Source organism: Melospiza melodia, chromosome 22 (genome assembly GCF_035770615.1).
Source record: "Melospiza melodia melodia isolate bMelMel2 chromosome 22, bMelMel2.pri, whole genome shotgun sequence".
Lineage (NCBI taxonomy): Eukaryota > Metazoa > Chordata > Aves > Passeriformes > Passerellidae > Melospiza > Melospiza melodia.
This window is the reverse complement of record NC_086215.1, coordinates 7,290,912-7,315,861: the sequence shown is the minus strand read 5'-3', so window position 1 is coordinate 7,315,861 and position 24,950 is coordinate 7,290,912. Positions and strand designations below refer to the sequence as shown.

The window sequence follows — 24,950 nt, the reverse complement described above, 5'->3', positions numbered from 1 at the left end:
AATGAAGGTGTAACAGTTCCCAGCACTGTGTGGCTCAGTCTCACAGGCTGTGTGCCCTGATAAGGCACATGGGAGCTCACTAACAACCCTCTGCATTTAGAGCAGAATTTTGCCCTCAAAGATGGTCCTGACGTTGTTAAAAGTGACAGTGCCCTTTTGCAGTGTGTTTTAAGCACATGTGTGCTGACACCTCCATGTGTTGACCAGGCTGGACTCAGCCTTGTGCCTCAGTCCCCACGGCAGAGTTGTGCTGCTTTGTCTTTTCTGGGCTTTGCCCACCCCAGAGCACACAGAACTGTCAAAAGCTACTTAATACACATTGACTTAATGGGAGTTGTGCAGCAAAATGCTGCTGGGCGCTTGGAAGGCAAAGTCTGTGCAGAGAATTCATTACTCCTGGATTGCAATTAATGATAATTAAAAAAAAAAAAAAAGAGAGAGAGAGAGAAGGTTTTGTATTGAGAGTTATGCTGGATGTCAGAATTAACATCTCATTGAATTATCAAAGCTTTCAAGCAGTGGGTGGTGGAGAGTGGCTTGGGGCTTGCAAATAGGTCAGAGAAAGAGCTGGTTGCTAAATATCTGATAGCAACTTTCCACCGGGGAAGAAAATCTTGCTGATTTGATGGAATAGGAACAATTCTTGGGAGGATATCTATTCCCTTAAAACTTATGGAAAAAGCAGGCATGGAGGCTGGGCTGCCTGCATGTGACCTGGGCTCTGTGGCTTGTTCTCTGGGGATCCCTCCTGCTCACATATGCATTCCTCCCCTTCTCATTGCAAAATGAAAACACAAAATGAAGGGAAGTGTGAACATTTTGGTGGGTGGTGCCAGCTCAGGTCTGCACTGTGCCTTTGGCAGCTCCGGCTGAACGCCCTTGAAAGTAGACCCCGGTTTTTGGGGCACTTGGGTTGTTGGGTTCAGCCAGGGATAGTTTGGCTCCGGTGCTCTGGGCTGTGGAGCGCTTGCAACGCTGTGTGACATCAACAGGGGGAGCGGCAGGTCCTGCGGAATGTCCCTGGGACGAGCCTGGGACGAGCCATGCTGCAGCCCCTCCACCAGCACCCTGCAGCCCTTTCACCCGGCATCCTCCGTCCCCTTCACCATCCAGCATCCTGCATCCCCTTCATCCAGCATCCTGCATCCCCTTCACCATTCAGCATCCTCCATCCTCTTCATCCAGCATCCTCCATCCTCTTCATCCAGCATCCTGCATCCCCTTCACCATCCAGCATCCTGCATCCCCTTCATCCTCCATCCTCTTCATCCAGCATCCTCCATCCCCTGCATCGAGCATGCTGCATCCCCTTCATCATCCATCCCCTTCACCATCCAGCATCCTCCATCCCCTTCATCCAGGATTCTCCATCTCCTTCATCATCCAGCTTTCTGCATCCCCTTCCTCCAGCATCCTCCATGCCCTTCATCCTCCATCCTCTTCATCCAGCATCCTCCATCCCCTTTGCCCAGTGTTTTCTGGCATTTTTCTTTCTCCAGGCAGCCTGGGGGGCTGGCAGTGGTTTTCACTGAGGTGGGAATTCATCCCTCAGGTTTTCCACCCCTGCTGCCACAAGGATGTGGCATTACCAAGAAGGCTCTGGGCTGTGTGTACCCACAGTGTGGCAGAGACAGTAAATTTTATTGCTGTGGTTCTTTGTTCTGATTCTCATAATAATTCAGCACTGAAATCAGCCAGCTGGGCAGGTGGAATCTCTGGTTTTGCATGAGATCCCACCTCCAAGGGGTGGCCAGTCCTTTTCCATGGGTCCTGCTGGGTTAAAGATGCCCAAGAACCTCTGACACTGCCAGGACCTTCCTGTCCCCCTCCTTTGTTGGGGTGACAGCAGAGGATAAAGAGATGAAGGACTGACATGCTTAACTTGCTCCTCCCAAGCAGAAGTGAGAATGTAATGTTTTGGGAACCAGATGAGCAGATCTGACAGTGCTGTGCTGTGCTGGCCCTGGGCTGAGAGGTGGGCACAGCATCCATCCTTTGGCTCCTGAGGCTGTGCAACTTCTATTTCAACCTAAGAATTTCTTTGTTCCAGGCTACTCTTCCCTTAATCTTCCCTCTGCTTGGTTTCTTCATCCTGTTCCCATAGACAACAACCTTGTGTGAACTGCTGGAGGAGACAGTGGCTCAGCAAACCCTCCTGCCAGCTGTGTTCCCCTGATCAGAGGGACCCCCTGCTCCCACGGGGAGCGACAGGCTGGGGGTGATTATGGAAAGCAGATCTCAGAGGAGTTTGTCTCCGTGGGGGGAACGGTGCAGCAAAACTGCAGGGGAATAATAATTGTATTATTATGCAGGAATAAAGTCCTGCTTATTTCTGGGGTATGGAGGAAGAGCAGTGAGCGATTGCAGAACAATTATCCCACAGCAGCAATGCTGGGCAGAGTTTCCCTTGAAGGCAGCTCCTAAATATTGTGCTAGAGAAGGACTGGCAGCCTGGACCATGTGGTGGGTGAAGGTGGGGCTGTCCCATCCCAAAGGACACTTTGTCAGCATCCATTGGCTCCTGCAGGAATAAGAGATGATGCAAACACTCACCTGGCAGTGCCACACACCTGCGGGCAGGGCTGGGCAGCTGAGAGCCACCCAGCTCCTCGTGCTGTGTAGGGATGTAAGGGATATGTAGGGGTGTGTAAGGAGGGATGTGTAGGGGATGTGCAGGGGTGTGTAAGGAGGGATGTGTAAGGGATATGTAGGGGTGTGTAAGGAGGGATGTGTAGGGATGTGCAGGGGTGTGTAAGGAGGGATATGTAGGGGATGTGCAGGGGTGTGAAAGGAGGGATGTGTAGGGATGTGCAGGGGTGTGAAAGGAGGGATGTGTAAGGGATATGTAGGGGTGTGTAAGGAGGGATGTGTAGGGATGTGCAGGGGTGTGTAAGGAGGGATGTGTAGGGGTGTGCAGGGGTGTGCAGGGGATATGTAGGGATGTGTAGGGGTGTGTAAGGGATGGGGAGGGATGTGCAGGGATGTGCAGGGGATATGTAGGGATGTGTAGGGGTGCGTAAGGGATGGGGAGGGATGTGCAGGGATGTGCAGGGGTGTGTGGGGATGTGTAGCGGTGTGCAGGGATGCTGCCGCTGCTGCCCTGCGGCTCTGCCCAGCTCCTCCAGCACATCCCAGCCTTGCTTCCACGTGCCTTTGTGTTGATCAGAGCTGCGTTCTGTTCTCCCCCAGCGCATTCCCGCCTCGCTCCACCACGCGTGAACCGGCGATCACCCACTTGCGCTCCGTGAATAATTAATATCTGTGTCTCTGTGCTTCCTCCCCCGATCGCTCCTCCGGGACCGGGGGGTTCCAAGGTCACCGCGGGTGGCGGCCTCGGCAGCCTGGGGGGTCCGGGTGTCATTGTCCTTGCGGCTGATCCCGCAGCTCCGTGCCCGGCAGAGCAGCGGCACAAAGGGAGCGGCACGGCCGGGGCCTGGAGCGGGGCCAGGCGGGCAGGGGGACACGGATGCAGGTGGCTCCGAGGGGGCCGTGACACCCCCGGCCTGCCCGACCCCACACGCAGGGAGCAGCGCTCCTCCCTCAGACCCGCTTTGTGTCCCGCTGCCATTCACCGGCGCCTCGCTCGTTGTCTCCCAAAACAGGCCGGGGAGGATGGGGGAAAATTTGATTTTTTAATAAAAATTTTAAACATAACAAAAAGTTAAAAGCTTTAAACGCCTGTATTCTCACAAATGGAGCGCGCACACCCCCCTAAGAAAGGCGGCCGTGCGTCCCCCGCCGCCGCTGCCGGGGGCACGGCAGCTCCGGCCCGGTGCCCCTCACGCCCGCACAATGCCGCCCCCTCCCCGCCGCGGACCGCCCCTCGGCCCGCCCCCGCCCGGCGCTGATTGGCTGCGCCGCGCCGTCAGGTAGGGCGGGCGCGGCGCTGATTGGTCGGAGCGGCGCGGGGCGGGGCGGGCGCGGCGCTGTCAGCCGGGGCGCGGCGCGGCGGGAGCCGCCGGAGGGGCGCAGGGCGCGGGCGCGGCATGGCTGGCTGAGGCGGCGGGAGGAGCCGCCGCCGCCCGGCGCCGCTCCCGGCCGCGCTCGGTGCGTGTGCGAGCGCCCGCGTCAATGAGCGAGTGCATGGCGGAGCCCCGCGCCGCACCATGAGGCGCCGGCCGAGCACCGCGCTCGCCCTGCTGTGCCTCGCCGCCCTCCTGGCTGCCGCCACCGCCGCGCTGCCCGCCAGCGCCGCTCCGCCCGCCGAGCCCGGCAGCGGCAGCGGCGGCCCCGCCGAGAGCAGCCTGGGCACGGTGCCGCCCGCACGGCCCCGCGGCACCGCCGCGCCCGCACGGGGCAGCCCGGCGCCGCCGCCGCCGCCCGAGGAGGAGGAGGAGGAGGCGGTGGCGGAGGAGGAGGAAGAGGAGCAGCAGCAGCAGGAGGAGGAGGAGGAGGAGGAGGCTGCGGAGAGCGGCCCCGCAGGTGAGCGGCTCCGGAGCCAGACGGTGTCAGCGGGGCCACCGGCGGGGAGCGGGACCGGGCTGCGCCCCATCCTCCGCCGGGCGGACAAAGGCGCGGCCGGGGAGGGGGCGGCGGCTGCCGGGGCCCCTCCGGCTGCGAGCCCCCCGTGCGGGGCGGGCGGGGCGAGCTCCGCGCTGCGGGACCCCCGAGCATCGCCCGGCCCGGCCCGGCCTCCGTGCGGGGCCCCGTGCGGAGCTGTGCCGGCCTTGGGATGCTGGAGGGGCAGCTGTGCCCGGCCCGTGCCTTACCGGGGCTCTTAACGGGGCTGTTCCCGGGGCTTTTGGGGAGCAACGGGGCAGGTGCTGCTCCAGGCTACCCGGAGCATCCTTCAGGCAATGGTCCCTGGCATGCACTGTGCTCCCGGTGGAGGGGATGCAGACCGGTCCTTCCCATCACCTTGCATCCAGTCAGTGTCCAGCAGGGAGGATGCTGGACTGGGCATCCCCCGATGGGACTTTGTAGGTTGAGTTGCTCCACAACCATCAAGCGTCCCTGGTGTCCTACCTCGATGAGAGAGCAGGGTTAGTGATGACTTGGGGCCACCAGAGCCTGTGTTCTCTCTTGTGTGTATTTGCAGCTCAGTGGGTGCTGGGGTGCTCACATGGCATCTGATGGATGTGCGTGGACAGAAACAAGCCCCAGATTTATCTCTGCTGGAAATGGTGTGTCTCAGTGCAGCCCATATGAGGCCTCATCCTGCCCCTGTGGTGGTTGGGGCTTATACAGAGCTGAGGGAGATGCTATGGCAACAGGAATAAGTGGAATTATCAATGTGGGGTGTAAGAAGGAGTGAGGTGAGGGGTGGATGGGAGGCTGTGCTCTCAGGTGAAGCTCCTTTTGGTGTAGCACTCACTGACAGCGCTGGTCACTCTCTGGGAGTGAAACACTGATGCTCTTCAAAGCTGAGACTTCACTTTACCTATAGATTAAATAGGCTAAACTGTGCTGGAGTCCAAGGATGGAGCTTTGTCCATTTATTTTACTGGAGAACTTGGCTTCACTCTTCAGCTCCAAAGCTTTATCTTCAGGCACATGCAAATACTATAGCACTGATTCTTTCCTGGTTTATATTTATGTTTTCTCTTTGCCTGGAAGATGTTTAGCTGAAGTACATTGAGCTTCCTCTGATGTGAAAGGGATGCAGTCTGTTCTGGTAGTGTTAGCAGTCTGAACAAGGGGATTAATCAACTTTTTTCATTTGGTTAGAAAAAAAATCGAGTGAAGATCTGGAGTTGCTTGTTTTCCAGACTTTAATTTGCTTTTTTTCTGTTGAGTTTTCTCTCTTTGCTTTTTCTGGAAGAAACAGAATGGCTTAAGATTGGGAATTGCTGATAAAGGTAGGATGTTCTTAGAGCAAAGGCAATTTCTCCTCTTGTGCCTGATCAGACAGATTGGGCTGAGCAGCTCAGTGCAGCACAGTGAGATGCTCTGGGCGCCAACCAGGGGATCCCAAACACATCCCAGCACATTTCCCTCTCTGACCCCTGTGTTGTGTTTGTTTCCTTTGATATCCATTAGTATCCACTGGCTCTGGGTCTCCCACCCTGAGCTCCAGTGGCTTCATCAAGATTCTCCTGCTCCTGCAGGCAGAGTGAAGTGACAAGTGCATGAGGTGGCTTTGGGATGCTCCCAGATTCCATGGAGGATGCTTACATAACATCCTCTATGTGTTCTGCCATTTGAGCTGTCAGGGATGGAATTCTGGGGAATTTTGTGTCTGATCCCTGTGCTCCCACAGCCTGCCCTCACCCCTGTGCCTCAGCTCTCGCTTGGGAAAATGGAGCATGGAGGATGAGCACTCCCCACCACCACCCCTTGCTGTGCTGAGTCTGTATTCTGGAGGCCAGCATCACTCTTTGAAGTTTTAACATGCTAATTATTAATGGCTACAGCCACTTAATCACAAAATTGCTCTCTGGTGCCTTCACCCTGTGATGGTGATGGCCAGGGCAGGAGCACATGGGCACATTGTCTTCTCCTGGAGCCCAGGCTGTTAGTCCTGAGGGTGACAGGATGAGATTAGCCCTGGCTGAGGGGGGATTCTGGTGTGGATTTTGGGGCACCTGAGGGTGGCTGAGGCAGCATCAGGAGGAGATGCTGGGCTTGGCAGCATCCCCTGTGTGATGGGGGAGCCTGGGCTGGCGTTAGGGGTGGATGGCACAGCCGTGCTCTGTGTGGGAGCTGCTCCCTGTGGGTTGTGTGGGGTTTTCTGTGCTGCCCCATCTGCTGTGACCTGTGCAGGGGTTTGCTCTCAAAGGCTGTTAAGCACCAAAGCCACAGCAAAGCCAGTGGACATAATGGGCTTAGCTGAAACCCTCCGTTTGCTTTAACTCAAGCATGTTTTCAACATCACTTTTCCAACTCAGTAGGTAATTAATGCATTATGTGCTCTGTTGCATTAAACAAATGGGCCTTTTCTCATGCACATTATTAGAAAGGCTTCCCTTAATGTTCACAGCATTATCACTGATAAGAGCTTGGTGTGAGAGGCCTCAGGGCCAGTGGTGTTCAGAGCTACCAAGATTTCATTTCTGACTTTGGTGCATTTCTCATTTTGATTTAAGAAGCACTTCAGTTTTCCTCGAGCTGCCTGCTTGCTCTGTTCTTGTCCTCCTCCTTTTCCCAGTTTCATGATGTTTATTTTTCTTTCCAAGCCTGTGATCATGTTAAAATCCTGGATTTTGTTTCTAAGGGAAGTAAATTGCTAATCCTCATGTTTGTGGAGACAAGCTTAACATATCCCCCGCCTTATCACCAAAGCCTTCAGCACCCACCACAGAGACTCTGCCTCTTCCTTTTATCCCCAGCAGTCTCATTTCAAGCAGGAGCTGGAGCTTTCCTGGGGGATCTGCCTTGGGAATGGCTGCTGCTGGGGTGGATGCTTGTGTTGGAGCAGAGATGCTGTGGCCAGCATGGTCCTGGTTGGACTTTCCCTGCCTAGGGAACAAAAATCCTCAATTCCTCGTGGTTCTCATGGTTCTTAGGGCAGCATTGAGTAATGTGGGACTCTTTGAAGGACATTTTGTTCTGACTCTCTTCCAGCCCTATGCACAGCAGGTGGGTGGGCTGAAAAACCCAAATGTCCTTTCACAGCCTTGCTGTGCTGGGTCAGGCACCACACCCACCCTGAAGTGGTCCTGCAGGGCCACACTAGAGTGACACAAGGACCACTTCAGGGTGGGTATGGTGTCCTTACACTTCCCTCCTCCCCGCTCTTTTGTCATGCCTCACCTGCCTTCCTGGGCCACCAGCTCCCAGGGGTGACTTTGGCTCTGACTCCTCACCTCTGCAGCACGCAGGAGGGGACAATGAGCAATTTCTGCTGCGGCCACAGGGCCGGAAATGCAGGTGGCTTGGAGCATTAACCACAGGAAGGTGTCACATGAAATGTGTGAAAGCTGACTCAGTGGCTGATGGGTCCCCAGCCACCAGCGTGGGGCTGCTGCTGATGGAGGAGGTGCAGCCAGAGCCCCTCAATGGGGGTGGCTGCAGCTTTGTGGGGGATTAGCTGATGGGTTTAGCTCGTGGAGAGGAGTCTGGCAAATCCCTGGGGGCGTTGGGATGACCTGGGTGATTGGCTGGGCACAGGGGAGGCGACAGGTTGAGGAGGGGCTGGGGAGTGCTGGCTTTGTCCAGCTGGAGAGGTGGAGGGTTTTGCTTTTTGTGCGTGTGGAGAAAGGTCTGTGCATCCCGTTCTGGCAGGAGGGGTGGTGAGGGCAGGTTTGGGGGGTCCCCACAGCACTTAGAGTGTTGCAGAGGAAAGAGTGGTCCAAGCCTTGGAGGCATCAGCAGCCAGACCCTGCCACGAGGGTTTGTGAGCTCTCAAACCCTGCTAGGACATAAACAGCCAAGCTATTGAAGGTGGTTCCAGGATCTTGTGCCATCATCCCTTTTGCAGCTCTGGGTGACTCCTCCTCTTCTCCCATTCAGCCATTAGAGCCTTTGGAAGAAATCTTCCCACCTGCCTGACTGCCCCTGCTCTGCCTCTGACCCTGTGGGGGACCAGCAGAGCAGCCAGGGAGGCTGAGCTGGAGCTTTGCTCCTGCTCATTACTTGGGAAGGCAGCTTAAGCCTTCCTTGTTTGAGGGCTCAGGATTGTGTTCCATGTGGTTACAGAGATAACTTGTGTTCAAGGTGCTAGCAGGATTTAAATTTATTTAAAGAAATGGAAATGAAGGCATGGATGTGAAAGCTAAGGATAAGGAGGATGGTCTTGTTCCTCAGGATCAGCACGGGAGCAGCCAGGACAGAGAGTGCCTTTTTTCAATCAAATAATAAGTTTGTATCTTTGTGCTTTAAATAAAGACATGTTGCCCAGAACAGAAAATGTCACTCCCTTGCCTTCCTGCCTGCCTCCACGCTCCCATCTGAATCATTCTTGAATCAGATGCATCCAACTGTCCTGACTCAAGATTGAGATTCTGGGACTTAGCAATGCTCATGAAAATCAGGATATTTCTGGGAGGATCTGTAGAGCATTGAGGGTCTTGCTTGTTAGCTTCTGTCTGCTGGATTTTGCTTTTTGTTTCTATTTTAATTGGTAGCTGAGATTCAGACCTATCATCACTGAGGTGCCACTTGGAAATGGCCCCAGCTGTGTGAGGTGATGTTATTTACCTGGCTGCTGTTGGCCATACCCAAACCCCAGCCTGTGGGGACACAGACTGAAACAAGTGCTTTGTCTGAGGCTGTGTCATGTCAGATGTCCCAGTGCCTTTGCTCCAGGCCCTGTGAGAGTGGCTAGGACAGGAGGGACAGTGCTGGAGTGTCACCGAAAAACCTCTTGTGACACACACTGGGGTTTGCACAGAGTGCAAAGGTTGTGCCTGTCCAGACAGCTGGGATGGGCTTCCTGGACAGTGCCTGGCTCTGCCCTTGGAGCACCTTCCTGGTGGTGCTGCCTGTTCCCCCTGGGGCACCCTGACCCTGCCTGGCTGTGCCACAGGGGACAGGACCGCTGTGGTCAAGGAGTGATGGTGTCATGGGCTACACTGAGGTGTGACCCCATCCCTGAGGGGGCTGTGGTCCTTGTGCCACTCCAGTGTGGCCCTGCAGGTGGCTGGGATCCTGGGATCTGCTTGCCTGGGTGGCAGTGACGGTGGGCATGGAGCCTGTGGCAGTGACGGTGGGCATGGAGCCTGTGGCAGTGACGGCGGCATTGAGCCTGTGGCACTGACGGCGGCATTGAGCCTGTGGCAGTGATGGTGGGCATTGAGCCTGTGGCACTGATGGTGGGCATCGAGCCTGTGGCAGTGACGGTGGCATCGAGCCTGTGGCAGTGATGGTGGGCATCGAGCCTGTGGCAGTGACGGTGGCATTGAGCCTGTGGCAGTGACGGCGGGCATCGAGCCTGTGGCAGTGACGGTGGGCATGGAGCCTGTGGCAGTGACGGTGGGCATTGAGCCTGTGGCAGTGACGGTGGGCATTGAGCCTGTGGCAGTGATGGTGGGCATTGAGCCTGTGGCAGTGATGGTGGGCATTGAGCCTGTGGCAGTGATGGTGGGCATTGAGCCTGTGGCAGTGACGGTGGGCATTGAGCCTGTGGCACTGATGGTGGCATCGAGCCTGTGGCAGTGATGGTGGGCATTGAGCCTGTGGCAGTGATGGTGGGCATCGAGCCTGTGGCAGTGACGGTGGCATCGAGCCTGTGGCAGTGACGGTGGGCATTGAGCCTGTGGCACTGACGGTGGCATTGAGCCTGTGGCAGTGACGGTGGCATCGAGCCTGTGGCAGTGACGGTGGCATCGAGCCTGTGGCAGTGACGGTGGCATCGAGCCTGTGGCAGTGACGGTGGCATCGAGCCTGTGGCAGTGACGGTGGGCATTGAGCCTGTGGCAGTGACGGTGGGCATTGAGCCTGTGGCACTGATGGTGGCATTGAGCCTGTGGCACTGACGGTGGCATTGAGCCTGTGGCACTGACGGTGGCATTGAGCCTGTGGCACTGATGGTGGCATTGAGTCTGTGGCACTGACGGTGGGCATCGAGCCTGTGGCAGTGATGGTGGCATTGAGCCTGTGGCACTGATGGTGGGCAGCGTGAGGACAGGGTCACCCAGGACATGCCATGCCCCAGGGCTGTGGGCACAGGAGCACAGGACAGGCTGTTCCTGAGGAGCTGAGATCCTGGATGGGAAGTTGTGCTGAAGTCTGAGGAAAGACTCCAGCGGGTTCTGACAAGAGCCCTGTGAGCACCCAGGGCTGAGGCTCTGTGAGCTGGTGACATTTGTGGAGCTAAGAGCAGCTGACTGCCAGGGAGCTGCTGCCAATCTGAGGTGCTCACTGGTGCTTCCAAGAAGCAGCAGAGCTCTTTGTGGTGGTGTGATGCATCTGCCAGCTTTGGGAATCAAGCTGTGCCAAGGCCGGGTGCTGCAGGATCCTTTCACAGCCGCCTGCCTGGAGGGGAAGGCTCCTTCTGCTCTACCTCTGACAAGCACCTAAAAAATCGAACAAAGAAATGATGTTGAGGAGCTGGATTTTTGTACAGCACCTTGACTGCACCTGAGACTTCACTGAGCTCTTGGATGAGGATGGAGCAAGGGCTCAGATTTGCTTTAAAAGTCCTGGAAAGCTCCAGGCTGTGTTGCCCTGGCAGGTGCTGCGTGTCTGAGCTCAACAGGGCTGCCTTGTGCAGTGAGGCATTGCTGGGTGGGAGTGGGCCCAGAGGGGCAGAGTCTGGCACTTTGTAATTGGTTGGGGATATTAATATATTTTATGAGCTAAGGGCTAGATTGCAACCCAGCCATCTGCCCTGCCTTGGGGAGCCGTGTGTCTCCAGCACCCCAGGAGAACAGAACCACTTGCAATTCAGTCTCATTAAACTGGCTAAAACCCAGATTTCTGGTTCACAGGAAATTATTTGCTTTTTTAAAAATTTATTTTGACTTTTGGGTTGTATCAGACTGAAATGGAATGGTTGTTCTTGCTTTGCTTCTGCTCAAGCTTCCAGTGAGCTCAGCGAGTGTCCTGTGCCTTGGGGCTGCCCTGTAAGATTGTTGTGCCTGGGGCTAAATCCATCCCCAGTGAGGGGCTGGGGGCTGCTGGGTCCCTGCCAGGGGGAAGTGCTCCCAAAATCACAGCAGGCCTTGTCTGGAAAGGTCTTTTATTGGATTAAAGCTTGTCAGTCTGGAAGCATTTCCAACAAGACATTCTAGACTTGGAATAATTGACCCTCACTTGTCTGGCAGAACATTTTCCCCCCTATTCAGTAGGAAATTTCCTGATGGTTCTGGTGCTGTCTTCTGCAGCTGCCGCTCCTGTAGGAGCAGGGCAGGCTGTCCCCTGTCCCCTGTGCCACTCACTGCCCACAGCTCCCATCCCTGCATGGAGGGATGCAGGGAGAGCAGTGCAGCCCCTGCATCCCAGCTGCCTGCTGTCCTGGCTGTCTGCTCTTGTTTTCTCTGCCCATTTCTTAGAGGCAGGGAGCAGGGAGGGGGCTGCTCGATCCTCCTGCTTTCCTGGGATTTCTCCTGGCTGCCTGTGAAGAATGGACCCTCCCAGCACTGCAGGGACCGATGGAACTGCCCAAAGCAGCTCCTTTGTTGGAGGCTGAATTCCTCCTCTGCCTGCTGCTCATCTGGATCTTCCCGTCCAAAATTCCTCTCCCCTGTGTCACCCAAGGTGCAGCAGAGCTGGGATGCCATGCTGCTGCCCCCCAGCAGCTCTGCCCCAGCCCTTCAGGGCTTTCCACCCCAATTCTGGAAGAGGTTTTGGAGGTCCCTGCTCCTCATTCACACACACAGGTCCTATTTCAGTGAATGAGGAACTTCCCCGGAGGTGCATGAACTAATGCAAAGCCTTTGCTTGGTCTTGTGCTGCTTAAAGGAGGATTTTTCTTTTTTTTTTATATTCCTGAACACCTGCTGTATGAATTAAATTTGCCTTGTAAATGTAACCAATTCAGAGTCTGAGCATGAGCGATGGGCGTTTGCTTTTTGCCTGGAAAAAGAAAAAAAAAAAAAACCTTGAAGGTTTTTTTTTTTCTTCTGGCAACTTGGCTTTAAAGCAGAGAAGCCAAGGCATTTCTTTTTTAACCATTTTTAATTCAGTTGCCCCCTGTTCTTATAAACAAGCCCCCAGAAACATGACGAGGCAAGCATCCCTGCTATTTATAGCTCTGCTCCACATGCCTGTTTTAAAAATCTGGGCAGCTAAATGGCTCTGCAGCCTTTCAGCAAAAGGCCTAATGACACAGGCATTTTCTGTGCATGGATGGGTGGGTGTTTAAAGGCTCTTGGTGCTGAGCCTTCACCCTCAGCAGGCAGGATGGTTTTGCAGCAGGGAGGTTTTTCCTGGGCAAAGGGGGCACTGCCCAACCCTGGGGAAGGGGCTCTGGTGGCTGCACCCCATGGCTCAACCACTGGGGATGCTCCCAGCAGGGTCAGTCCCCACACCTTGGAGTTACCTCTAGACAAGATATATTGGTATTCCCCAGGTTGTTAGGTTATTTTTTAAATAATTTGTTGAGGCTGCATTAACCTCTCATTCTTTTTTTTTGGTTTTTTTTCCCTCCTTTGTGGCATCGCCTCCCTCCAGTGACGAGGCTGCTGGTAACCTTCACCCGTTTAACTGGTCATGCCACTTCTCAGATGAATCTGCTTTATTCCTGGCAAATTATCCAGCCACAGTTTTCAGGCAGCTTTACTCTATTTTGACTGACTGGCTGACTATATTAACTGATAGTGCTGCTTGGGCTGCTTTGATCCTGTATTATTTATGGAAATGATGGCACATAACTCTGTGTAGCTGATTAATGCTGCGTGTATTTTTAATATGCTGGTTCTCCTGTTTGATCTGTGCTAAATGATTCTTCTCTGATGTGTTCCTGGGTTCATTTTGGCTCTTTATGAAAAGGAGATTGAAATGGACTGTTTGTTTTGTTGCCTTTTTTTTCCCCCTCCCAGTGGTCTCATCGTGGGCTGCTTTTCCAGCTTTCACAGGTCGTTTTCCCCAGCAGGGCTCTGCCTGCCACATGGAGCACTTACACTTTATTGCTATTAATTTGAGCACTTTGTTGGTGACCTTCCTCTAAATTCATCCCTCTGTGTGCAGCTGTGGGAAATTTTGAGAAGATACAAGGTGGGAAAACAACATTTTAGGTGATGCTCAATCCTTCTGTGCAGTTGCTGAATGAGGCTGTGACTGTCACTGAACGGGACTCGGGTCCAGCAACACCTGAATGAGAACAAAACCAGTCTAAAATGCCAGGAATGTAATTAATATTTTCTGTGCCTTGTCACAGGATGGCTGGGACTGGTTGATATTAAGAAGATGACTTTAATTGCCAGCTCAACCCACAGCTTCCTCCCCTGCAGTGTGAGGTGTGGTGGTGGCTGGGGAGGGATCTGTGGGCACAGCTGCTGCTCCATCCCAGCAAATACCCCCTGGCATGTGCAGTGCAGGAGGGAGGCTCGTGCCCTTCATGCCTCCTCCAAAATCCACCCCCAGCACTGGATGTGGCTCACAGGGTGCAAACCAGGAGCTTGTTCCATCTGTGAGCTGGAGGATTAGCATTTCCCCTTCCCAGGGGCCGAATGGAAGGGAAGGAAGTTGATGATTTGTTAAATATATATTTTTTTTTCTCCTTTCTTTTGTAATAACTGCTCATTTTCATGGCACAGGCAGGAGTTGTCTCCAAAGCCCTGCCCTCACCTGCACGTGGTCACATCTGCCTTTTCCTTGGGCACACTGTGTTCCAGCAATAACAGGTTTGTGAGGATGCTTTCATGTAAAGCTGCAAAAGCAATGCTCAAAACCTTCAAATGAAAGCTTTTCTTCCCTTCCTCTGAACACTCCTTTTTGTCAAAATCAGCAAAACATATATCTTTCTGCAAAAGATCCCTTTTCCCTTAATGGGCTTTTCCATTGAAAACAGTTTAAACTTGATGTTCTGTTCCTTCCCTCCAATTTTTTCAAAGCTCCTTAGGCTTTGAAAACTTCAATGATTCCGTTTTCATTTCTTCTATTTAAAAACATGTATAGGTATATGTATATATTATATATATATATATATATTTTTTTTTTTCTGCTAGCTGAAGGTCTTGCCTTTTATCCCAAAGCAAACATAATAGATTGGGTTTTAGGGTGTTATTTCTCTGCCCCAAAATAGACATGCTCATTTGAGTTATTTGGGGGAAAAACCAGGATGAATGCACCATGTTGGGCTCTAAGGGAGCAGGCAGAATTTTGGGATTTTTTTCCCCTACAAAGCCAGCTGCCTCCCCAAACCCATCTCCATGCCAGATGGGTGAATAATGGGGCAGAGGCACCCACAAATTCACCATGCCACAGGTTTGGAGCATTCCTGGCTGGGGAAGGGACGGGAGCTTGCACAATGCCCCAGCTGGCAGTGCCTGGGGGGCAGGAGGAGGCATTGCCATGCACCCCTTCCCACCCCAAACTGCAGCCTGGCCTCTGGGCAGCTGGGCTGGGGGCAACAGGAACCTGAGGAAAGCATAAGGAGGGTGTGCTCCAGTGGTTTGTCCAAGCTGGAAGGTGGTGGAGTTGAAATGGAGCACACTGACCTGCTGGCTGGGTGTGTCTCACTTGCTGCCAGCACAGGTGATGCTTTGCTGGAGCCTCCCCAGCTTTGTGCCCTGCCCTGCCATGGCCAGTGGGTTTTTTCCCAGCCCCAATACTTGAGGAAGGTTCTAGAGGGGAATTTGCCATGTTTTCTCCCATTCCCAATACTTGAGGAAGGTTCTAGAGGGGAATTTGCCATGTTTTCTCCCATTCCCAACACTTGAGGAAGGATCTGAGGGGGAATTTGCCATGTTTTCTCCCATTCCCAACACTTGAGGAAGGATCTAGGAGAGATTTGCCATGTTTTTTCCCAGCCCCAACACTTGAGGAAGGATCTGAGGGGGAATTTGCCATGTTTTTTCCCAGTCCCAACACTTGAGGAAAGATCTAGGAGGAATTTGCCATGTTTTTTTCCCAGTTGCAATACTTGAAGAAGGATCTGAGGGGGAATTTGCCATGTTTTCTCCCATTCCCAACACTTGAGGAAGGATCTAGGAGGGATTTGCCATGTTTTTTCCCATTCCCAACACTCGAGGAAGGATCTGAGGAGGAATTTGCCATGTTTTCTCCCATTCCCAACACTTGAGGAAGGATCTGAGGGGGAATTTGCCATGTTTTCTCCCATTCCCAACACTTGAGGAAGGATCTGAGGGGGAATTTGCCATGTTTTTTCCCAGTCCCAACACTTGAGGAAAGATCTAGGAGGAATTTGCCATGTTTTTTTCCCAGTTGCAATACTTGAAGAAGGATCTGAGGGGGAATTTGCCATGTTTTCTCCCATTCCCAACACTTGAGGAAGGATCTAGGAGGGATTTGCCATGTTTTTTCCCATTCCCAACACTTGAGGAAGGATCTGAGGAGGAATTTGCCATGTTTTTTCCCATTCCCAACACTTGAGAAAGGATCTGAGGGGGAATTTGCCATGTTTTTTCCCATTCCCAACACTTGAGGAAGGATCTGAGGGGGAATTTGCCATGTTTTTTCCCAGCCCCAACACTTGAGGAAGGTTCTAGAGGGGAATTTGCCATATTTTCTCCCATTCCCAACACTTGAGGAAGGTTCTAGAGGGGAATTTGCCATGTTTTTTTCCCAGCCCCAACACTTGAGGAAGGATCTAGGAGGAATTTGCCATGTTTTTCCCAGCCCCAACACTTGAGGAAGGATCTGAGGAGGAATTTGCCATGTTTTTTCCCAGCCCCAACACTTGAGGAAGGATCTGAGGAGGAATTTGCCATGTTTTCTCCCATTCCCAACACTTGAGGAAGGATCTAGGAGGGATTTGCCATGTTTTTTCCCATTCCCAACACTTGAGGAAGGATCTGAGGAGGAATTTGCCATGTTTTTTTCCCATTCCCAACACTTGAGGAAGGATCTAGGAGGAATTTGCCATGTTTTCTCCCATTCCCAACACTTGAGGAAGGATCTAGGAGGGATTTGCCATGTTTTTTCCCATTCCCAACACTTGAGAAAGGATCTGAGGGGGAATTTGCCATGTTTTTCCCAGCCCCAACACTTGAGGAAGGTTCTAGAGGGGAATTTGCCATATTTTCTCCCATTCCCAACACTTGAGGAAGGATCTAGGAGGGATTTGCCATGTTTTTTCCCAGTCCCAACACTTGAAGAAGGATCTGAGGGGGAATTTGCCATGTTTTTCCCAGTCCCAGCACTTAAGGAAGAATCTAGGGGGGAATTTGCCATGTTTCCAGCTCCCCACCTCACTTGGACATGAGTGCTCCCAGCACTCCCCTCCCTGTGAATATCCCTGTCACATTGAGATCTGCCCTGTGGGGTTTTCCAGCAGGGTAAATCTCACTGTGACATGAATGTTCACAAGGAGGGGAGTTCCCAGACTGGGCTGGGGGTGCCCAGTTTGGGTCTGGGGAGCTGCTGGGCTGTGTGGCATCCCCATGGCTGGCTCAGCATCCCCTGGGCCACAGGGCCAGCTGGCACAGGGAGCAGATGGGGAGGTGGAGCTGGGTGCTGGGCCAGGTTTCAGGCTATGATAAAGCAAAGTGACGTAGAAAACTAAATACCTGTTATTGGAGAAAGGCAAACAGAGCCTTCCCCTGCCTCCAGCCTTGCTGCCTTCAAGGGCAGGCTGCATGCCTGGCATGGAGCTCCCTGCAAAAGATGTTCTCTCCTTAATTTGCTTGCTTTGTCTTGGCTGTGTTGTTGAGAAATCCAAGTTTGACTCCAGATAATGAATGACAAACATTTATCTGGTCTGAACTGTTTCATTCTGAGCATTTTCTTCCTCCTGGAAGTTCCCAGTGAGTTGTTGACAGCGTGCCCTTTGACGTGGATTAGTGCTGACACCTGGCAGTTGGATCTTCCCATCCTTTTCACATCTTGCTTGTTCCTTTTCAAGAGAGGCTTTTGTACATGTCTGATCCATTTAAAATGAAAGATAAACAACAAATGGACCAGTCTCTGAAGGGACAGTCAGTTACAGGGGTGGTACTGACTTCCCTGTGGAAGGCAGTGAGCTCATGGCATGGATGGAGTGACAGGAGAGAGCCTTCCCCCAGCGCCTCAGTTTGGTGGCAGGGGATGTCTGGAGCAGTGGCTCTTCCTAATTTTTGGTTTACAGACCCCTTAGAAGCTTTCCAGGAGATGTGTGGATGGTGAGTTCAAGTTCAGGTACTGGAGAATTTCTGCTCTCCTCTCTGCTTCACCACGTGTGGTTTTGTGGTCACTCTGAGATGATCCCCTGTGTCCACTCTCAGGATGTACATGAGCTTTGCACAGGAACTTTGGCATCTCTCCCACCTGTATATCTGTAATTCCAGGTGATACATTTATATTTTGAGTGGCTGCAGTGTTGGCCCTGTCAAAGCAGAGTCTCAGGGCTGTGTCAGGCACTGGCAGCTCCCTGGTTCTGTAGGATTTTGGGTGCCTCTTTGCAGGTGGGGCTCAGATCCTCCTTTCACCTTGATTCTTTCTGACAGCAGAGCTGGTGGAAGAGGAGGCACTGCTCCTCCTCCTGCAGTGCCAAAACAGTCATTATGAAGCCCTCAAAAATGAGGAAATGGTCAAGATAGAAATGTCAACAAACCTCTCCTAGCTGACCCATTGGCTGCAGAGGAAGCTCTGTGGTTTGGAGCATTTCTTTGGGCTCAGAGATCAGCCTTTGGGATCAGGCTTGGTTTTGCCAGCCCCAGAATGAGTGTGCTGCTGCTGCTGAGGGTAATTCCCCTTGGTGATGCTGGAGGGCTCAGCTCTGGCTCTGTAAATCACTGCTTTGCTTTCAGCATCTTGGCTCAGGCTTGGGCTCAGCTCAGTGCCTGAGCTGTGGGTGAGATGGGGAATGCTGCACAGGGCTGCCTCCATCCTTCCCATCACACTTTTAAAGGTTTTGCCTATGTACAGAGGATTTGGGTGTTCTGTGGCACAGGGCTGTTGTCTGTTGTACTTTCCTGAATGACCTGGTATTTATTGTGGAGGTTTCAGAGAATTGGCTTAGGCTTTAAGTTACTGTTTGTTTGTGGTTGCTGAACTTGTGCTGTTTAATGGAAACATTTCCCTTTGGTAGGAGAGCTATTGCTGGAAATAAATGCAGGTAATAAATACCTCGTGGCTGAGGCAGGAGCTGGGACAGATGGAGCTGCAATGTCCATCCACAGTGACTCAGGAGAGGGGAAAGACAAGCTGATATTCAGCCCTGAGTGGAGTCATCCATGTGCTGCAGGGCTTGGGGCTCCAGCAGAGGTAAGGGGAGGCAGGGGCTGGCAGGTGGGCTCTGCCCCTCTCTCTGTGCAGGGGGGATTTTATGCTCTTTAAATTCATGCCATGGCTGCAGTTGCTGGAAGAAGTTCTGCAGTACAGCTGAGCTGCACCATGCTGGCTGCTCCCCTCTGCAGATGATACTGGATCTGCTGCAGTCCCCTGTTTCCAGTGATAAGTGATGACTTTCTCCATCCAGGTGTCTTTTTCCATGACGTGTCCTGACCCATATCAGTTCCCTCTTTGAAAGCTTGGCTTCTCCTCCATGGATTTGCCAGCAAATTTTGTCTGGCTGCATTGTCTACGACCCAGTTTGGCAGGTGCTGGCTGAGAACAAAGGTGTGAAACAAGTTCTGAATGTGGGAATTTAAGTCACTTGCTCTGAGCTGGAGTTAAAGGCATCACTGTGAAAAGTACAGCAGGGCAAGTGCAAGGCTGCGTTATAAAATAAGGGAATAAAATGTAAGGAGCAGGAAACTTCTCTTCCCATCTCAGATGACATTTTCCTTGCTCTGTCCCAGCAGCTCACGTTGTAACTTACAACTCCTTGTCTGGCAGGAGTTGTGGTAACTCCAAACCAGCCCATAGCACTATGTCATCATAACCTTGAAACAGGACCCAAATGGCAAAACCTGCCCCAAACCAGTTGTGATTACTCATGCTCTGTGCTATCCCTTTCCCCCGCTGGGCTTTCTGCTATGGTAATTCCACTTATTAAGCAAGGAGACAAAACACCTTTATTAAACTTGGAACCAAGCTTGGGAGCAGTGAGAGGAGCAGGACTCGCTGGCTGCAGGCTGTCAAAGGGTTTTCTTCTCTTGTCTCCCTTCCTCTGCATGGCCTTTAAAGGGAGGGAGAGAGGAACAAAGATACTTTGCTGTTTGTGATGAATAAAAGTCTGCATTTCAATATGTTTGTTTAGAGTAGAGAAGAATTAGGGATGTGTATTGGGAATGAATCCTGGGATTTGCTGGGTTTTGCTTCATCTCCAAGCTTGAAAATGCAAAGAGCTGAGACAAACTGGGGTCATAGCTCAGGCTCTGGAAAGTTTCTTTTTATTAACACTTTCAGTTAGTGTTTATTAACACTGTGGATAAAAGGTGCCTTTGTTAACGGGTCTGTCCCTTTGCTGCTTGGCTGGAGGAGCTGAATCTTGAAAGGAACTGCCCTGGGCACCTGCTGGAGTCACTGATGAAAGTTTTCATTCCAGATTTTCACCACAGGCTTCAACATAAAATAGCCTGAAACCCTCCAAAGCAAGTCTTCCTTCTCTTTCTTATTAAGAAAAAAGGTTAAAAAAAAAGTTGCAAAAATGCCTCTTGCTGTCTGTGTGCCAAGCCATGAACAATGAGCCCCTTCCCTGTGTGGAGAGCATTTCCTCTCACAGCAGTGTGACCCCTCCTTGGTCCATCTTCTGCCTCTTGTGGGTGTCCAGAGTCTCCCTTGGAGTGCATCTCTCAGCCTGGGGAATGATTAGAGCATTTAAAAATAATTCCTGCATGCTGGGAGAGAAACCTGGGCCTGATGCTTGTGCTGTCTGTCCCTAAGGGTGAAAACCATTCCCAGAGCAGGGTGAGGGGCTGTGGCAGCCATCCAGGAGCAGCTCCTGCTTCCAGGAGATGCAGAACACTCCTCTGCTTGGGGAGGATGCACTCCAAGTGTTTTTATACTCAATTATGGGTTGTGCTGTTGCTGTTGGCATCTCCTTGCTTTTGTTTTGTCTTCCCTCCCGGTGTAAGAGTGCTGTAAATGAGGGAGAGAGGAAGGATAACTTGTGGCCACATTCATCCCAAGCTGGGCTGAGCTTTGGTAGCTCTGCCCAAGGTCAGAGAGGCAAAGCTGCGGCTCCCTCCATGCACCAGTGAGGAGCTGGTTACACCTGGTGTAAAGAAGTGGAGTTATGGCTTCACAACAAAAACAGCACTGTGTTTTGCAGTGAGATCAGCCATGTGTGTGTTTGGCACCTTCCTGGGAACCTCCCAAGAGACCCCAGCCCTGCAGCTTGTACATGGTGTACCTGCATGGGGGAGAGAGGCTGTCACTGTCCTCACCCTTCAGCAGCTGATGGCCCTGCAGCAGATGTGTCACCACCTACTCTGGGATTTCTGTGCTCAGCAGAAAATGGCTTTCCAGCAGCCTGGACTTGGCCATTCCCTTTTGTTCTCCCAGGCAGTGTGAGCCACGGCTGGGGATGACAAACCCTGCTCAGCAGCACCCGCAGAGCTCCTGGGTTGGGTTTTCTGTGGGTGCTCAGCCCCAGGCTGGCTCTGGAAGGAGGAGCTTGGAGATCACATCCATTCCTGCCAGAGCTGAAGCTGGCACTGGGAGCATCAGGAGTTGATTGCAGTGACTTGGGAGAGGAGGATCTGTTGTATCTGGAGGGGAGAAGGCTCTGGGAAGCTGCATGCCTTGCAGCAATGGGTTTTGGTTTGAAGTAGCTGAATGGTGTCAGGCAAATGTGCAGGCAGGAGGCAGCTCCTGCCTCTGGGCAGATCCATCCCTTGCAGGCTGGACAAAAAGGTCTGATCCTGTTCTCCCTGGTCTTGCCCAGAGGAGTCTCTGGGGGCCCTGCTGGGAAGGGTAGGATGTGATCAAGGGGTGTTACCCGAGCTTATCCCCCAGCTCATCTCTGTTTTCTTGCTGGTTATTCACACAGCACAACTTTACAAACACTTGGAAGGACGGTTCCTGCTCAGGGTTTGGAAGGATGGTTGGGAGGGCACTTGGAAGGACGGTTCCTGCTCCGCCCAAACACAAACACTTGGAAGGACGGTTCCTGCTCAGGGTTTTCTCTGAAGAGCCTTAAATCTCCCATAAATTAACGTGTTCATGCATTAGTTGCAGCTCCTGCCTCTGGGCAGATCCATCCCCTGCAGGCTGGACAAAATCCCTGCTCTGCTGCATCCCTGGAGTGTGGGGTGGCTGTGCTGCTGCTCCTGCCCCTGCCTGGATCTGCCAGCAGCAGCAAAAGAAAGTTTTGCTTCTCAGCAAACCCAGCTGTTACTCAAACAAAAGGTTTGAGCCTGTTCTCCCTGGTCTTGCCCAGAGGAGTCTCTGGGGTAGGATGTGATTGAGGGGTGTTACCCGAGCTCATCTCTGTTTTCTTGCTGGCTATTCACACAGCACAACCTTACAGCCCAAACACAAACACTTGGAAGGACGGTTCCTGCTCAGGGTTTGGAAGGATGGTTCCTGCCGAGGGTTTTCTCTGAGGAGCCTTAAATCTCCCATAAATTAATGTGTTCATTCATTAGTTGCAGCTCCTGTCTCTGGGCAGATCCATCCCCTGTTCTCCCTGGTCTTGCCCAGAGGAGTCTCTGGGGTAGGATGTGATCGAGGGGTGTTACCCGAGCTCATCTCTGTTTTCTTGCTGGTTATTCACACTGCACAACCTTACAGCCCAAACACAAACACTTGGAAGGATGGTTCCTTGGAAGGACGGTTCCTGCTCAGGGTTTTCTCTGAAGAGCCTTAAATCTCCCATAAATTAACGTGTTCATTCATTAGTTGCAGCTCCCCGAAGCACCGAGCAAAGTTTGGGAGTTTAATTACTTTTTGCAGGAATCAGAGCACGCAGAGCCTTCAGCAGATGATTATAGTTCATATTATTCATGCAGCTCCTCCTAATCCCCTGCTCTGCTGGGCCATGGTCGATAGAGACTAAAATTGGAATCTGCTCATAAATTCCCAGCCCCATCCCGTGTGAGGTGTCTTGATCATCCAGTGAAAGCATTTTGCTGACAAAACAATTCAGTTTCCTGCGAGGTGCCACGCAAGTGTATCTGTCAGGAGGGGATGAGCTGCCAGGGTTCTGTGTGCTTTGCCAAAGTCAGTTTTCACCCTGTTTATCTCTAAACCCGGTGCTGGGCTGGCTGTGTCACACACTGGGTGGTAAAAAGTACAGAGATTTTCAAACAGAAACATGGAATATTTATATGGTTGCAGACATTTGTGGAAATATTAGCGGGGAAAATTTAATCAACTAAAGTAGAACGCCAACAAAACTATTTTTAAATTAATTAAAAGGCTTGGATTCATTTTTATTTTTTTTTAAACTGTGGAGGTTTTAATCCTCAAGTATGTATTTGGTCTGTTTGAAGTTACTGTAGTTTCTTGTATCATAAACATTTTAGGGCCACATTCCTCTTTGTGCACAGTCTGCTTCGTAAGAGACCCCGGAGGGTTTGTCTGCCTGTGGAAACTTATTGTTCTATAGGAATGAATAATTCCTCAGCTGCAGCTGTGTAATCCCCTCTGCACAGCTTTCCTGCCCTGTTACCTGGATCTTAATGACTCCAGGACCCCTCCTGTTCTCCTGACACCTCCTTGTCCCATCCATGGGAGCTCCTCAGGTGTTAGAGCTGTGAGCTGGGGATCTCCCAGTGCAGGAGGAACACTGAGTTAATCAAAATCCATATTTTTCTTTTTTTTTTTTTTTCCCTGATGTTTACAGGGTTTTATCCTTTAGTCTCCCAAGACAGCTTTACACCTGTGAGTCTGACTTTTGATGCAGCTTTACTGGGGAACGAGCAGGTTCAAAGCTCTCTGCACAGGTTGCTGACTTGTTTAGCATCAAAAAGGAGGAAAAAGCAACAAAATTGCTCTGTGTGGAGCAGCTTTCAGGAACTGCTCAGAAACCACATGCAGGTGCAGGGGAGGACTAGAAATAAGCAATCCCAGAGACTGAGCAGCCTCTGCCTTTGGGGAGGGTCTCAGGGTTCTGGTTTGTTCATGGCTGGGGAGGCTGTGGGCTCTGGTGGGGAGTGATCTCCATCCCTTTGGACTGACACAGGGGTTTGGCTGAAGCCCCAAACCTGTCTGCTCCAGGCTGATAAAAATGCTTGTGCGGCTGCTGGTGACCCCAAAGTTGGAACCTTGGCTTTGTGCTGCTTTCCAAGTGATAAGTGAGATTTAATCTGATAGAATATTCCTCAACAGATGTGTTTAATCTTCTAATGACGTTACAAGTGATGTATATGAATTGAGAAATTGTTGTTTTTTCCCCCCTTGTTGACCTGTAAAAGCCTTTTATGGAACAGCACAAGTGACTCCAACACTCTTAACAGCATTAATGTGAACAAAGTTCTCTTTACCATCAGCACCTGACTCTGCAGAGCCTGGAGCTTGATGGAGGCTGTGAGTGCCCAGGATGTGGCCCTCAGTAACAAAGTGGTGCAGAATAACAGAAGACACTCCTATGTGTATATAAATTCTTTTGGGGATAGGCAGAGATTCACTTCAGGCTACAATGCAAAGCCTAAGTGGCAGGAAGAGTGAGTAAATTACAGGTGTGAGCACTTGAGTGCACCTTCATGATGCAAGAGTTGATTCTCATTGTGTGCTGAGTGCTGTCTGGATGGGAGTGAGTTCTGGGATTTGGCAGAACTCCTCTCTTTGGGAAGCTCCAATGCACCAGCTCCTCTCTGGGCTGTTCCTGCAGGAGCTCTTAGCCCATGGCAGATGTTCCCCACCTCCCTGGGGGAGAGCTCAGCCAGGCTGTGCCCTCTCAGATCTGCTGCAGCCGTGGGGAAAGGTTGGAGGCCAAAGCACTGAGATAACAACTCCTGCACTCAGAGCATCAGTAGAGGTGCATCCAAGTGAGGAGTGATGGAGCTGAACCCAAATTCCAGTCCAGGGCAGACTGGACCACACTGTGGTGCATCAGAGACAGGGAAGGGATGGGCTGGAGCTCAGGGAATTGTTTGACAAGGGCTGGGTAGGATGGGACCTCCCCTTTTGACAGCTGGCTCTTGCCTGCTGTCACCATCCCACTGTCCTGACCCTCATCCCATTGTGGGGAGGTTTGGCACATCAGTGCACTGTGCTGAGGGGATGAAATGCCTCCTCAGGGGGAAGGGAAAGAGCCTGTTGGGAGACAAAGGGAAAGACAGAGCAGTGGTGCAGCACAGCTGTGCCTTTGGCTGTAATGAGGAGAAATTCCCAGTGCAAAGAGCAGTGCCCAACTCTTTAAGGGGGATTTGTGTGTTTGGGGGAAGAACTGGAACAGTGCAAACCAGGAGAAAATAGAACTGCCAGGCTGGCTCAGAGTAAAGCTTCACCCACCCAAGAAAGGCCAGAAGATGATGCCAAGAGGACAGGGCATGATCCTGACTGTTCTGGACAGAGTTTCTGAGCCTTTCCCATCAGGATGCTTCCTCCAGATCCCTGTGTTTAACAGCCACCAGTGGACCTGTCCTCTGTGAGCTTTTCCAGCCCTGCTTTGAAGCCACAGGTATTTCTGGCAGCCA

At 52.1% G+C, this 24,950-nt stretch overlaps 1 protein-coding gene across 1 annotated transcript in view; it reads left to right on the top strand.

The window, feature by feature from the left end:
* Positions 1-4,106: 4,106 nt before the first annotated feature.
* MEGF9 (multiple EGF like domains 9) overlaps positions 4,107-24,950 on the top strand; it is a 53,734-nt gene continuing 32,890 nt past the window's right edge. The window contains exon 1 of the mRNA XM_063174994.1: positions 4,107-4,422. Within this exon, the coding sequence (XP_063031064.1) occupies positions 4,107-4,422 (316 nt within the window). The remainder of the gene's footprint in view (positions 4,423-24,950) is intronic.